Source organism: Alternaria conjuncta, assembly GCF_024043145.1.
Source record: "Alternaria conjuncta strain BMP 0040 chromosome Unknown scaffold_1, whole genome shotgun sequence".
In the NCBI taxonomy this organism is placed as follows: Eukaryota; Fungi; Ascomycota; class Dothideomycetes; order Pleosporales; family Pleosporaceae; genus Alternaria; species Alternaria conjuncta.
Genome location: NW_026250090.1, coordinates 31269 through 46839, shown reverse-complemented (window position 1 = coordinate 46839; position 15571 = coordinate 31269). Strand labels below are relative to the sequence as shown.

At 53.7% G+C, this 15571-nt stretch overlaps 5 protein-coding genes across 5 annotated transcripts; all 5 read left to right on the top strand.

Annotated features, from left to right (window-relative positions):
- Window positions 1-1630: 1630 nt before the first annotated feature.
- GEL1_1 (beta-glucanosyltransferase) lies at window positions 1631-3040 on the top strand (the record flags this gene model as incomplete). Its single annotated transcript, XM_051464304.1, has 2 exons — window positions 1631-1799; window positions 1851-3040. 2 exons carry the CDS (start codon window positions 1631-1633, stop codon window positions 3038-3040), a joined length of 1359 nt encoding a protein of 452 aa, XP_051330825.1.
- Window positions 3041-3527: 487 nt separating this feature from the next.
- Window positions 3528-4667, top strand: J4E85_000009 (uncharacterized protein; the record flags this gene model as incomplete). The annotated part of the gene is made up of 1 exon (XM_051464303.1): window positions 3528-4667. The coding sequence occupies one exon, from the start codon at window positions 3528-3530 to the stop codon at window positions 4665-4667; it is 1140 nt and encodes a 379-aa protein (XP_051330824.1).
- A 688-nt stretch (window positions 4668-5355) lies between these two features.
- J4E85_000008 (uncharacterized protein) lies at window positions 5356-6815 on the top strand (the record flags this gene model as incomplete). Its single annotated transcript, XM_051464302.1, has 3 exons — window positions 5356-5508; window positions 5561-6227; window positions 6307-6815. The coding sequence occupies 3 exons, from the start codon at window positions 5356-5358 to the stop codon at window positions 6813-6815; spliced, it is 1329 nt and encodes a 442-aa protein (XP_051330823.1).
- Window positions 6816-9594: 2779 nt separating this feature from the next.
- J4E85_000007 (uncharacterized protein) lies at window positions 9595-11303 on the top strand (the record flags this gene model as incomplete). The annotated part of the gene is made up of 3 exons (XM_051464301.1): window positions 9595-9757; window positions 9965-10603; window positions 10654-11303. The coding sequence occupies 3 exons, from the start codon at window positions 9595-9597 to the stop codon at window positions 11301-11303; spliced, it is 1452 nt and encodes a 483-aa protein (XP_051330822.1).
- Window positions 11304-12637: 1334 nt separating this feature from the next.
- J4E85_000006 (uncharacterized protein) lies at window positions 12638-14539 on the top strand (the record flags this gene model as incomplete). The annotated part of the gene is made up of 2 exons (XM_051464300.1): window positions 12638-12714; window positions 12853-14539. 2 exons carry the CDS (start codon window positions 12638-12640, stop codon window positions 14537-14539), a joined length of 1764 nt encoding a protein of 587 aa, XP_051330821.1.
- Window positions 14540-15571: the final 1032 nt, after the last annotated feature.

Genomic DNA, 15571 nt, shown 5'->3' with positions numbered 1-15571 from the left:
TCGTGTGGCGCCTGCAGTTCCGTTGTGGTTCGCTGACGGCGACGATGCGACCAGGGTGCGCATGCAGCTCGGCAGCTCTTTGGAGGCGCGCAAGCACATGAAACTATAGTTGGCGCGACGATGCAGCAGACACGGCGGTATTTTTGGTTCATCATCATGGCATGAACTTATGGGGTCGGCAAATAATACCAGAAATATACGTCTGCGTCTGCGTGTATTAATTGGGATCGTAGCTAATCATGACGGCGCAACCTACAACCCCGTTAGATTAGTCCTGCATAGACCGAGTTTCTGTCGTGTCAAGGTCGTGGTGGTAGCTTTGATTGTCTCGAAGTAAGCCTGTCCATCTCTTTGCAGGGCTGACACCGGCCTGAACAGACATGGTCTTGAATCGAAAGAAACTTCGTCAGCACGCAGAGCTAATTCAAACACAAGCAGTAGTCAGAGCCCGAGAGAAGAAGAGCACGGCTATCGAGGTCGGCTGTCTGGAGCATTGACGGCTGGCGGAGGCATTACTTCTCGTCACAGAAATCTTCGGTGACATTGCTTGTTGCGGCAGATTGCTGTGGCCGAGCTTGGCAGATTGTCTCAGACAGTCGGTGACCTGACCCGGGCACTGAAGACGCTTCGGTCTTCAATGTGAGAATCTACTCGTTCGTGAGATGATTGTGATATGTGGTATTGGTGAGCAGTGGTAGACAAGGGCGAACGCGTGTCGGAACCATGCGACCGGGCGGATCATCTTATCGGGGCTGGGGCCCCGGATGCGGCAGCTGTCACGCTGCAACCAGCGACTCACAAACACCACAGAACCATGCTTCGCCTACCGACCTCAACAATTCGTATACCCGCACTGCGCGGGTAGATGGACGAGCTGCTTTTTGCCACCTGCAGCTACACTCGCGAGTTCGGATCTCCACGGGCCGCGATAAAGCGTGACTGCGACCCGGCAAACAATGCCGTCGCGCGACGATGGTGAACTAACAGTGGCATCGCAATGAAGCTGAAGTCTGTGCATAGCTGCAATGATGCCGTCAGCAAAGGGCCTTCCACGGTACCGCGTCCTCCAAGAAACTCTTTCGGAATGCGATGGCCGTCATTTCCTTGGTGAGGACCAAGCGCGCAGTCGTTTCATACCATCGCGATCGCCTCGAACCAGCAGATTGTCCTGGAGCGAACAAAGTCTTGATTTCCTCAACGAGGCTGTGTAGAGCGGCGGGAAATGGACGGACGCGCAATTCCCTCGCGATCAAGACGTCGTCCAGGCATGCGCCTGCCAGTCATTCGGCTTATTGCCCCTGACCAAGGCTCGGCGGGCTTCTGCTAATTCATGACTATGGACTTGGCTGCTTGGTCTCCGCGATTCCTGCGCGCCCGCCAACACCCATCGACTTGGCGCGCAGCAGCGCCAGACAACCCATGAGGGTTGGCAAGTTCCACATGTAGCACTCGGGGGTAACCAAGAAATTACTCTGTTGCCGCTTCAAATACTGTCGCTAGCCCGGCTTCCGCCTCAACGTTTGCATGCCCTCTGTGTGAGAATTACCTTTCCTACTTTACCAGTCACTCGTTAGACTTCCAATCGCTCTTCTATTTGCCTTTTAATTCTACTTCTTCCCCTGTGCCCGTCATGAAGACCTCTGTTGTCTTCTCCATCTTGGGAGCCGCTATTGCTCCCGCCTTTGCCAGCGTCGTCGCCCGTCAGTCAAAGGGAAAGCTGCCACCGGTCACCGTCAAGGGCAATGCCTTCTTCGCCGGCGATGAGCGTTTCTACGTCCGTGGCGTTGCCTACCAGCCAGGTCCGTCTTTGTGTCACAATGAATGAAAAACACGGTACTAACAGTGTTTAGGTGGTGCCGCCGACGCCCAAGACCCTCTGCTCGACCTCGAGGGTCTCGCACGCGATGTCGAGAACTTCAAGTCGCTCGGCATCAACACTGTCCGTATCTACACCATCGACAACTCAAAGAACCACGATGAGGGTATGAAGATGCTCGACGACGCTGGTATCTACCTGGCGCTCGATGCCAACACGCCCGACTACTCTCTCAACCGTGAGAACGAGGACACCCTCCACCGCTCGTACAACGATGTGTACCTCCAGTCCGTCTTTGCCACCATCGACGCCTTTGCCGACTACAACAACCTGCTCCTCTTCTTTTCCGGAAACGAGGTCATCAACGCGAAGAACAACACCAACGCTGCTCCTTACATCAAGGCTGTCACTCGTGACATGAAGCAGTACATCTCCAACAGGCACAACCGTGTCATTCCCGTTGGATACTCTGCCGCTGATGTTTCCGAGAACATCGAGTTCCAGGCTCTCTACTTCAACTGCGGTACTGACGATGAGCGCTCCGACTTCTTTGCCTTCAACGACTACTCCTGGTGCGACCCCTCGTCTTTCACCCAGTCTGGATGGGACCAGAAGGTCAAGACCTACGAGGACTACAGCAAGCCTATCTTCCTGTCTGAGTTTGGCTGCATCACCAACACCCGTCAGTGGGGCGAGATCGAGGCTCTCTACTCCACCAACATGACCGGTGTTTACTCTGGTGGTCTCGCTTACGAATACACTGTTGAGCCCAACGGTTACGGTCTTGTCGAGGTCGGCGACGATGGCAAAATCTCGCCCAACGAGGACTTCGAGCGTCTCGCTGAGGCTTACAAGAAGACTGCTAACCCCTCCGGCGCTGGTGGCTTCAAGGAGAACGGCGAGGCTTCCGAGTGCCCTTCAGAGTCTGACGAGTGGCAAGTCGAGGGCACCACCCTCCCTGCTATTCCCAGCAAGGCTATGGCGTTCATGGATGAAGGTGCCGGAGAGGGTCCTGGTCTTGAGGGTGATGGCTCGCACTTCGCTGGCGAACCCAGCGAGTCCACTGCTACCCCCGGATCTGGAAGCCCCACTCGCTCGCCCACTCCCGGCTCCAGCGGCGGTGCTGGCAACCCCGAGGGTGCTGCTGCTGGCCTCGACGTACCCCTCCGTTTCGTCGCTATGATCGCTGCCAGCGCTCTCTTCGGTGCCGCCATTGTATTCTAGGTGGATCGCTACTGAGATGTGCAAAGCTTGTGTCTTTCTGTGAGCAAGCATACGGGATAGATGTAGAAGAATCGTTTTATTTGTTTGTGGAGTTTTTGACTGCCATAGTCGGCATTGTATATACCTCGGTCGTCACAGATGCGGGGTCTTTTGTGTAGTAATACATACATACATGAACATGCTGCTCGTTCCTCCAACAATTAGTCTGACTTCGGACAGTGAATGTCGACGAGGTAATGTTTGCTAGCGTTGGCGGAGTGTGCCTGTCAAACATGACCCCACCAATGTGGATGCGATGCAGAGAGGCTAGCGGGGTGGACCCTGGTTTCGAAGGCAGCAATGGAAGCTTCCATGGTTGTGATTGTACCAAGACCAACTTCTTTCACCAGCATTCGAGAGCAAGCCTCTATAAAGGCCGTCGCACCTCTTACCCCGCTGCATATTGCTTCCACGCCTATTCTTCCGCTCAACTAGACCTTACCCCGCCATGGACGACGCCCGCAAAGGCGACGCTGCTCTCAGCGCGAGCAAACCTGAGGAAGCGATTGAACACTACACCAAGGCGCTCGCAGTCAACACCACGGCCGTCAAGTACTACATCGGCCGCGCGACAGCCTACCAGCGCACTGCCAAATACGCCGAATCCCTCCGCGATGCCGAACTCGCCGTCGTCCTCGCAAAGAAACGCGGCTCGCGCGAGCTCATCAAGGACGCCCAGTTCCGACGCGCCGTCGCTCTATTCCACCTCGGAAGATACGCGGATGCCGACCATCTGCTGAAAATCGTAAAGGGCCTTGACGAGAAGGACAAGATGCTGCCCATCTGGGAGTCCAAGGTTGCAACAAAGCTGAAAGATGTACCAGAAGACGACGAGATGAGGAAGGTCACCGTCAAGGAGACTCCGGAAGTCGATGTGCCCAGCGCACCAGTCTCTGCCGCCCCAGCGAAGGCCGAGCAGCCCACCCCGTCCCAGGCCCCGAAGCCTGTCGCCCCAACCCCGAAAGACAAAATCAAGACCGATTGGTACCAGTCGCCTGAAACTGTTACCCTCACAATCATGGCCAAGGGTGTGACCAAAGACAAAGTCAGCGTAGAATTCGAGGAGAGATCCGTGTCCGTCGCATTCCCCACTGCCGACTCGTCGGATTACAGCTACAGCGCCGACCCTCTATACGAAAAGATCGACCCTTCACAATCGAAATACCGAGTCACACCCACCAAGTTGGAGATAACAATGCGCAAGGCAACCACGGGGCTGAAATGGCATGATCTTGAGCACCCCGACGGCGACGTTGGCTCTGCTGAAGCATCCACTATTTCTCTGCCCGTCCGCACACCCAAAGACACCGCCCCTGCATACCCAACGTCCTCCAAGTCAGGTGCGAAGAATTGGGATAAGGTCGTGGTGAACGATCTCGACGACAAAGACGAGATTGAGGGCGACGAGACATCACACTTCTTCAAGCAGCTGTACAGCGGCGCCACCCCCGAGCAGCAACGAGCTATGATGAAGAGCTACTCGGAAAGCGGCGGCACAGTCCTTAGTACCGACTGGAGTAACGTTGGCAACAAGACCATAACTCCCGAACCACCCGAGGGCATGGAGGCCAAGAAATACTCGGGATGATTGTTGCCTCGCGGCAAGAGAACGAGTTTTTGCCTTATAAGTAGAAGATAACGTTTCATGATATGATGCATAGCAGGGTGTTTGGGTAGGCATTAGGAGTTATACCCACAAGACTGAGCGCACGTAAGAGCCGTATACGTGGAGTTTGTACTGGAATGAAAATATTTCCCTTCGACAATGCAGCCACCTGTGAACATTTACCAACGATAAGAGCATGTTTGACGTGTCCAATCTGAATCATCCAAGCACCTATACTTGTACGATCTTGGCAACTAAAGCATTAGGAACAATTGCGGGGAAATTGAACTGTCTTCGTAACCTCGCGTTGCGTAAGCACCGAAAGATCCGAGCTGACATTTCTACGTTGAGCGGAGGTCCGCAACGGAGAGGGTTGGTCCCCGAGGCGAGACAGGGTTCCCCACAGACGTCATAGCCATCGCATCGCAACTCCGACTTTGCGCTTCCCATATGTACGACATCTAAACGTATAAGGATGCAACATCCAAGACTCGTAAATCGCCCTACTACATACGTAGACCTTCAGGCAGGCTGAACAGCTCTCTTGTAGATGTTCGCACAAACTGCACGCGCTTTGTCGACCATCCACAAACTGAGATTCTATCCATCGTCAGCATACAAGCATATCCCACGCTTACAACAACACGGTCCTACACGTTCACTGAGAGCCATGGCTACCGGTTCAAAGGTTCATCTCGAGGCTTCGCAGAAGCCCCAGTTTTACGTCAAAGGACTAAAGGCTGAGAGCGCAGAAAAGGCGAGCCAGCTTTTGCAAGCCAACCACGATAAGCATCACATCTTCTTCAATCAGAGCGGATTCCATGTAAGATATGCAAGTGACATCAACATGTGTCAAGGCTTACCAGTCCATCTAGAACCACATCGCCCATCATCTCCTCACTCTGTTCGCGCTCAACGCTTCGCCAGAAGAACTCCAAAAAGCATACGACGTAAATGTATCCTATCAACGCCCATCAGAACCCCTCGAAAAATCTATTGTCAATGATATGCACAAGCCGGAGTGCTTCAAGTCCTACCTCGGGCAGGAAAAATACTACCACGATTTCCTTGTCTACTTCCAACAAGAGATAGACAAAAGCGGGTGGCAACATGTATTGCAGGAGCATCTGTTTGCTGAAACCGAGCTTGCAGACGATATGCTGGCGCGCATGTTTGCTGGGTTTCTGCATCCCATCATACATCTTGGATTTGGCATCGAGTTCCAGCAGCCCGCCATTATCGCGGAAGCGCTAGCGCAGGCCGCCGTACACGATAACTGGATAGCATCGCTGTTCTTTGGGTGCGAAAAGGCTGCTAAAGAAAGCAGAAGCAAAGATGGACCGAGGAAGACAATCGTGCAGATACTGGAGGAATGTAGGAAAGACGACAAGTTGAGCAAAGCCGCGCACTGGGACGATGGAAACAAGGTTCGAGATGGAATAATCAAAAGAGCGCCTGAGGAGATGATCAAGTATGCCACGCAGTATACTGTCAAAGAAGAAGAACTAGAGAAAAAGACAGCTGAGATGATCAACGCCGTTGGTACGTGAGCAGTTCTTCTCCTTCTCCATTCCGTTCCACACTGTTCCATCAACATCACACTAACACGACTCAACAACAGTTTACTACACCGCCGCTGCGCAACGCCCACCCCATCAAGTCAAATTCGACTTCTACTTCATCCACTGCCTAAACTCGAGTATCTTCTTCTCCGCCTTCCTGTCTCCCTCTTCCTCCCTGTCTCCAGCGATCCAACGCCGACTTCTAGAATGGAAGATCTGGATGGATATCACAATGTACGTTTCGCGCGGCTGTCCAACTCTCCTCGTGGATGAAATTACCGACTACGCGCCCACGAAGGATAGCGGTATGGACGAAGTTATCAAGAGGGTGAATAATGTGGAGGATGATGGGCATGCCTGCAAGCTTGTGAGGGCAATTGCAAATGCCGAGGCTGTGTGCAAGAAATGGGAGGGGAAAGAAGGAGTGCTGGTTCAAGGGGATATGTGGAGGAAGTTGGGGCATATGGCTGTGGATAGTGTGGAGGCGGGTGAGCCGCATTGGGTGAGGAGTTGTGGATTTGCGGAAGCTTGGGAGAAGATTCCGTTGAGAGATGGGGCTAAGTTGTGATGGGGTAGGAGGGTGGATGATCACTTGCAGGAAGATAGAGATGTGCATCGCGACACTGGATAGAGTAGAACGGATGCTATGTCTGCCCCTCGCGCCACGGCCCTAGCGATTTGCTTTGAAAATGACGTCTTCCCCTCCTTTCATCACAGCAGCCCTACATGAAGCATATATTTGAATGACATATGAAGCGCATTGTCAGTGCAACCGTCAACGGAAGGGAAGCACGTCTTCGGATGCAACGTTCTCCTAGGCCAGCCCGAGCTCATCTCACAGGGCAGTATACGCTACGTCGGATCGATCGATCGAACCAAAAGAATATTAAAAGATCACTTCCTGCCTGGGGATCCACGGTCAATGCAAACCAGCGTAGACGTGGGAGAAGGGCAACATGCGATGGTACGGTGAATGATGTGCTATGCGGGCCGCCCATGCACACATCCCTTCTCCCCTTGATGTATACCACATAGTCTTCCCCAGGTGTCGCAGATCCACGGCTCGGGCAAGGCATGTGGCTGCGGCGCAGGTAGCAGCAAGGAGCAACGTAGTTAGTCACACTATCTGTGGAACAATCGGGCGCAGGACTCGTGGATCACCATCGAGGGGTGCCCTATCGATACACAGCTTTCCTTGCTTGATCTGCATGCCTTGGGTGACAAATCTTAGCACATCCGGCAGACATGACGGTGGAGTTACACATGCTGATCCTTGCCTCGCACAACCCCCAACGCAAGTCGAGGGTAGCATGAGTTTGACTTTGTTCCAGAAATTCATGCCTTGAAACGTTTTCGGACATGCTGTGGGGGTTTTGGCCAATAGGAGAGGCGGGGTACCTGAGCGAAGGCGTGTTTTACATATCTGCCTGAGAATGTCATCAAGGATCTGGGTTTGAGGGCAGTGTTGTGTTTGTAGGCGAGGACAGGAGGGGAGGTGTGAGACGAGTGACAGGTTAATCTTGGAGCAGCCTCGTTCGTGCTGCTGCGATGTCCCTTAGTGAGCGAGGGGCGCTGCGCTCAGCTCTTGCAGGTGTAGTGCCTTGCTCCTGCCGGTATAGTGCCTGCTCCTGCTGGTGTAGTGATTGCTCCTGCTGGCGTAGTGCTCAACTATACGAGCACGAATATAGTTCCTGCACTATTCTCGTCCCACAGTCCCACCGAGTAGTTGGTGTGTTTTCGTCTCATGTCCTAGCTCAGGGAGGCTGAGAAGAGGATCAGCTTCGCATGAGGGCGCGAGAATAGCACCGGCAAATCACAGAACAGGAGATAGTTTAGCCAGGCGCAGCACATGACGCCGTGGTGAGCGCTACTGCAGGAACGAAAATTCACTATCGATAGGCTGTATGGAGCCGGGGCGGGAATTACAGCACACGAGGCGAGGGGCGTGGCGCTTATGCTTTGCGTCCAACCACGGCGTGCGCTCGTGAGCAGCGAGGTCGTGAAGAAGGTCGTGCGATGCTGTGCCGCACGAGGAGGCTGCTTTCGGACCACAGGCAGGACGCCGTGTCGTGACAAGTCACCACCAAGCGACCAAGCAGAGTAGCGAAATGGCGAACGAGAGTTACGCTTCGCCGCGTTATTGCCGCGCCGGTTGGAGCCAGTTGGCGCAATCTCGCTGTCCCGGGGTCCCGCGCGAATGGAGGCAGACAGCCGCTCACCGACTACTACAGAGAGGGGGCCAGCAGTGGCAGCGTTGTTTTGGCGTGGTGCAAACAGCCGCAGAACAGCAGGTGGCCAGAGATCAGCCGCCCCTATCGTAAAAGAAAAGGAGGTTTATCGCGATGACATAGACGCCACTGCCGACACCCGCATTGCAATTGCGATGTGCCATTTCAGTGGGTCGCCATGATGTCGCCGCCGCCAGTGCAGCACTTCGGGACCGTCTGCCAGTGGGAGCGGCGGCCTGTGAGATTGCGATGCTGCAACGGGCCACGGCTTGCCGCCAATTCAGGTACCCAGACTACCTATACCAAACAAAGACGACAGCAAGCGATGATCCGGCCTCATTGTGGCACGCCGGCCGGTGTTACGTGCGACTACCTACCGAATACGCAGATGAGCCAGGTGCGCGAGGGTGGAGTAGATCGCCTTGGACATGAGACGTTGGAGCAGCAGCGTCGACGACGGGAGCGGCGCGGATGCTTCACGATCACCACCATCACCAGCGCCGCCTCCACACAATGCGGCTCATCAGCGTGCCCGATTCATTTGGCCCAGCAAGGCTGCCGGCCGGTACTCAGCTTATCCATGTGAAGGATCCCCTAACTGACATGTTTCAGCTTACTGTTCCTGGACTAGCGGCCGGTGCGCAGCGCCTCACGGTCCAACGAGAGCATGGCAGCACGCTCCCAGGACGTCCCATGCTCCACGTACTAATCTAGGGTTTCACCTCGCTAAACCAAAGTATGCCTTCATCTCCCCTAAAAGAAGCCTCTAGCACCGTTCCAGCGTGATAACCGCCCGTTTCCCCATCTCTCCCGTCCTTCTTTTACTGCGTCCTTTCCTTCGCCTTGTCACTCCTTTGGCACCGCCAGCAACATTCGCTACCCATCCAACTAGTTGTCTTCGCGACAACGCTACACTCCTTTCTAGGTCTATCTTCTTGAAGCGCAGGAGAGTCCTGGCGCCTGAGTTATTCACTTCGTCAACCTATCCGGAAGCGACTTCGAATCCCCTCCGACCAGCACAGTGAAAAAAGCACTCACCTTGTCTCAACAACCGACCTTCTCGCAAGACTACTCAACCACCGACTCCCCTCCCAATTCAAGTCGACCGACCATTCAACCATGAAGTCTTTCGCACCCTTCTACGCGGCGGCCGTCCTCTCGGGCACTGCCAGCGCCTTCTGGCGCATGCCCTGTACCGATCGCACTGCGCTTGCGCGTCTCGACCCCATCGTCGATGAGGGAACTGCTTCCTCCCACAGCCACACCATCCACGGTGGAAGCAGTAAGTGAAGACCGCCCCCTCCTGCTTCGGCCCTCTTGGCAAGGCGTATGATGAGTGAGCATGTGTTCTGGATCTGTCAGGGAACGTCCAAACAAGGGGACCCCAAGATGACAAGGTCCACGCGAATCATTCATGCAACGACTCTCCATATGGGCGCCTGAGGCAGGGGCTGTTTCGCGGATAATACAGTTTGCTAACAGCTGACAGACTTCGCCGAGACGACCACCTATGACATGCTCCGTAAGTCGGAGTGCACCTCGTGCCAGTTCGACGACGACAAGTCCGCCTACTGGACCCCTTCCCTCCACTTCGTCCACGAGAATGGAAAGACCGAGATCGTTCCTCAGATCGGTGGTATGCTCGCATACTACCTTCTCATCGGCGACAACCTGGAGGCTTTCCCCGAGGGCTTCCAGATGCTCGCTGGTGACACACGTCTCCGCAACTTCACCGGTCCCGTTCCTGACCCGCCAACCTCTTCCTGGACTGCGGACGACATGACCCAGCTGTCTCTTGGCCAGAAGGCCATCGGCATGAACTGCATGAACTACGGCAGGGCTCCCGAGGGCTCGCGCTACCGTCACTTCCTCCCTGACAAGGAGTACATGGACGAGAACTGCGCCGACGGTATCCGTGCTGAGATCATGTTCCCCTCATGCGGTAACGGCGATGCGACCGCTCCTGACCACAAGAGCCACATGGCTTACCCCAACATGGTCGACGGTGGCGAGTGCCCTGAAGGTTACAACAAGCGCTACCCTACGCTCTTCTACGAGACCATCTGGAACACCAACAAGTTCAAGGGCATGCCTGGTCAATTCACATTCTCCAACGGTGACCCCACTGGTAAGTCCACATGCTAGCTTTCTTACGAGCCAATTACTAACTAGAATCAGCCTACGGATACCACGCTGATTTCATCAACGGCTGGAACATCGATACCCTCCAACAAGCTGTCGAGACCTGCACCAACCTCTCTGGTCGCGTTGAGGACTGCCCTGTCTTCGCCGGAAGCCTCCAGACCCAGGCCGAGCAAGCCACGTGCAAGATCCAAGACATGCCCAAGATTCTCGACATCGACGACTGCGCTGGTCCTTCTAACGGCCTCTGCGGTAACGTCAAGGTTCAATACGGACCCGAGTACGCCTCTCCCCTCGAGGGAGGCGACAAGGACGACGAGGAGCCCGTCAAGCCCATCTCCTCCTCTGCCTCTGCCCCTGTCCCTACTCAGTCCTACGCTCCTGCCCACTCCCTCGGTGGCGGCGGTATCTCTGTCTACAACGTCGAGAGCCCTTCCTCCATGGTCACCAAGTCCTCCTCTTCCTCCTCCATGGCCGATTACGCTGCGCCCGTCGTCACCCCCATTGCCGACATTGCCAACGCCCTGAAGGACGACGAAATTGTGTCCACCTCTACCTACACCAAGGACGGTGTCGTGTACGAGGTTGCCATTGTTGAGGTTGTCGTCACCACCACTGTTGGTGCTGACCGCCGCCGACACGCACACAAGCACCGCCGCGACCACGGTCACATGGGCCGCAACTAAGTCTTTACTTTTCAATGAAACAAAAAAGACTTTGACGATAAGCAACCCAAAGCATAAACGGTTCTTGCATGCACATCGGCGTTCTTCTACGACAGCACACGACGACAATAGAGGAGACACTTGGTCCCTCCTGCCTAGCTTCTAGCATCCCTTCCTCTCGGCCCTCCATTGGGGGCAGCCGGGGTTCGCGCGGATTGACATCACTTGGCAAGACACATAGCTATGGCGAGGGCAAAAACCTTTTTCTTTGTCTGATTCCCTTTACCTTTCTGTACCATTCTGTTTTGAAACTGTTGGGTTGGTGTGTGTTTGGGGAAGGCTGTAGGAAGGCTGAGCCAGATCACAGCTTGTGCCCCCTTGTAGGGACAAGAAAGAAAGTGGATCTTAGAAACAAAGGAGAGATGTAGATTTGCGCACGATACCATTGAATCTGTTTTTTGCTTTGTTATGACGACGTGTGTCTGATCTATGCCTTGTAGTGTGTGCGTTGGTGAGTCGATTGACCTTTGCCTGTTGGGTCTGTGGTGCTGTCTCGACTTGATACTTGTTTATGACTGTTACTTGAGCATTCAATGCGCAAAGGTACGTACATGTCTGCCATGCATCTACCTATCCTCTTGTTCCCCAAGGTCAATGCGACTTGATCATTCGTTCGAGCCTCCTCATGTATCAACGTCGGCCTCACTCGCTCGGCTACGTCGTCACTAGGTACGACTCGCAGTATTCAACCACAGACATATATCTTTGTCTACTCATGATGCACTGGGTACGAATAGATTGGCACCAACGTATAACGGAACATCCTTTGCATCCAGTGACTTGCAACTGCGTCGACAACTTTGTAATTATCCACGATTCATGCAAATCGAGATGACCAGCTTCTGGTAATGGTCATTTACGTAGTGTTGTCCGAGCAACATGTCCAGCATCACCGTTCGGTCACCGAAAAATCTTGAAACACGATGCGTTGTCCGGTACGAGACATGAGAATCAACCGCGGGGAGCTGACTTCTGTACATGTATCCGCTGCAGTATCGCTGTCGAGTGAACCAATCCCCCTACACGTAACAAGCATTTGCTCCTATCTTAGCAAACTAGCACGGTTTTGTGGGCTTGACTAAGATTTATTTCCACAGATTGAAGCCTTCCTCTTTCGTTGTATTCACTATCTACGTCGGGGAGAGCGCACTGGCTAGCCATGACTACTGCCTTCTAGGCTTCCTTCCACACACCTAGAACCCCTCTACTATAAAAGCACGAGCGACCTACAGCTCTATAGTCTTTCCACAAAGTTCAACAACCCAGGACAAAAGTACCCATACACTTATTGTGCGATGGACTTCTCGCGCTTCCAGGCCATTGTGTCGGAGTTTAACTCTACTGGTAGCAATATCACCAGCGGCAGCATCCCGTCGACCGTTCTAGAGCTGTTTATTCCAGGCTACAGCACTATTGCGCATCTAACATCTCGCTACCTTGGATTCGACATCGGAGTCTTTGTGACATTCTGGCTAGCCATATTGGGCTTTTACTATGGAGGCACATTTAGCTACGACAAGATATGCTACTACTTCTACTTATATAATTCGGCATCCATCGCGATCGATGAGTCCGACGTACTGTTTGACCACGTCATGAGCTGGATAGCAGTGCAGCGCATGACGACGTCTAGTAGACATCTGACTGCAGCTACGCAATGGGTTAGCGAAGTCGAAGACATAGGCGGTGACGACGACGTACTGGACGAACGTGGCATTTTCAACTACGAGAAATGGTCGGGTAATATACCGCCGATGTACCAACCTAATTATGGTCATTACGACTTCCGCCATGAAGGGCGATGGTTCAGTTTCGCGCGGGTCAAGAAGAAGGACGATAAAAAAATCACCGAGTTTGATGAGGAGATTATAATCACCTGTGTGGGTAGGGATGCGCTGCCTGTCAAGGAGCTCATCGTGTACATTAAGAGGTGGAGCCTTAACAAAGCCAACACGCTTACCACGATCTACCAAGCGCCTGGACAGAAGCACAGTGGGGAACGGTACTGGAAAGAGTCGTCCAGACGTCCATCGCGACCACTGAGTACCGTATCGCTGGACTTACAGCAGAAAGGCGCAATTGTTGGGGATATTAACGAGTATCTCAACCCCTCTACAGCGCGTTGGTATGCGGCACGTGGTATCCCACATCGCCGTGGCTATCTCTTTCATGGACCCCCGGGAACGGGTAAAACGTCGTTGTCGTTCGCTCTGGCTGGCATTTTTGGGTTGAACATATACTGTCTCTCGCTTAATGACGGAATTTCCGAGTCCGAGCTAAGTGCCCTGTTCAACGACCTTCCTAGCCGGTGCTTTCTTCTTCTTGAAGACATTGACGCTGCGGGTATTAGGCGTGAAGGTCTTCCGCCTCCGGTTGTGGCCATGGAAAATGTCACACCCATTGTTGACGCACCCAAAATCGAGATACAGGACACTCCGACAAGTGTCATATGGAAGGTGTTCAGCATTTTTGCGTGGCCTTTCAAGGTTGCCTTGCTATTTTTCGGCTATCTTCGCAAGCCTGTACCGCACGAAGAGCCGGCGAAAGAAGCCCCTGCTCCAATGTTGCCCAAAGATACCCCACAGGAAGAAGTCAAAGAGGAATTCAGTAACGCATCACCGTCATCATCGTCACGAAATGCAGCCTACACAGAAGCGTCAGGAGGAGCTCAAGGATCGATCAGTCTGAGCGGACTCCTCAACTGCATCGATGGCGCCGCTTCTCACGAGGGCCACGTGCTCATCATGACTACTAACACCCCAGAGAAGCTGGACGACGCCTTGACCCGACCAGGTCGCGTCGACATGCAGATTGGTTTTACGCTCGCCACGCGCGATCAGATTCGCGACACGTACATGCGCATGTTCAGCAACGATAACCCCACACCCAACGTTACCCAGGCACCCAAAGTCACAACGAAAAGCCATATACCTACACAGGGAGCAAAGAAAGACCGGCTCGGCGATATTGTTATTCCTAAGAAGTCTATCGCGGCCGTCGTGGAGCCGGACAAGCTAGCGGAGATGGCACAGCAGTTTGCTGATGCATTACCGGAGAAGGTCTTCTCGCCGGCGGAAGTCCAGGGCTATCTGTTGATGCACAAGATGGATCCAGGTAAGGCGATAGAACAAGTGGGTAAGTGGAGAGAGGAGACGCTTGAGGCGAAGAAGAAGGCGAGCAATGTTGTTGCTGCCTGAAGCGAGGTTGAAACTGAAGATACAACCACGAATGATTTCCTGGTATCGTCCACGAACGGCCGAGGTTATTCCCAGTAGCAACGCCCAGATGTGGCACGTGTAAACCAGTGATGAATGTCTTCAGCAAACCTGCCAACAGTTTCATGTGTACTGTGTTGCAGCTTGTACATGGCGATATCTGCAATACAGTCTTCTACCCTCCACAGAACGGGTAGCTGCATGTAAGCAGCACCTGAACGTGGCTATGTGTTATGATCCGATGAGATAGGCCGTAATGCGATCGTAAGATTCGGTCGACGTGTTGCTGAGCAACGCTGCGATGTATCGAGAGGCAGGATCGTTGGGAAGCGGACATCGTGTCCTAAAGGTACGTTTGCGGGTATCGGGCGTTGCGGACTTCAGCATAGGCGTGTAGTGCCAGCGGCTTGACAGAGTGCTCAGTGTGATCTTGTCTTAGCTGGACATGTGTATGTGACGTTCCCAGATTGACTAAGGCCATGACACCGGGTCGGTACATCTTTTCTGCCCAAGGGGAATTGGGGCATGGCTGGTTGCAACGACCAAAAACTGAAGAGTTCCTTCCAACAACACTGTGGGAGCAGCAACAGAGGCTCGATCGCTCCCTGTTACACACCGTTCATCAGACTTGCTCGTAGTGCGTCATTCGCAGTCCTGTACAGTTACGCAAACCCACCTTTGCGTTGCGCAAAACAATTTGGTGGCTTGCATTATCCCTGGCAGAGGGATCTCGATGCAGCAGCGTCATGCACCTTGCTCATGTCCCTAATCCCAGTAAATGTGCGGTTATGTCATGTCTGAGTGGCTTTCTGGCCTCAAGACCCAGCGGCTATGTCATGCCGTAAGTGGGTACGGCGCTGCGGCTGCTCTGGCGAAGCGGGAACCTCGCCTGATGACGAGGTCTGTTAAGGGCATTAAATGTGGTGGTGTGTTTGTCGATCGTTTTCGATGCCGATCTATTTCGAGAACGACTGTCCTGCCACCGTTTTCAAAAATAAGCGACATGACATCACA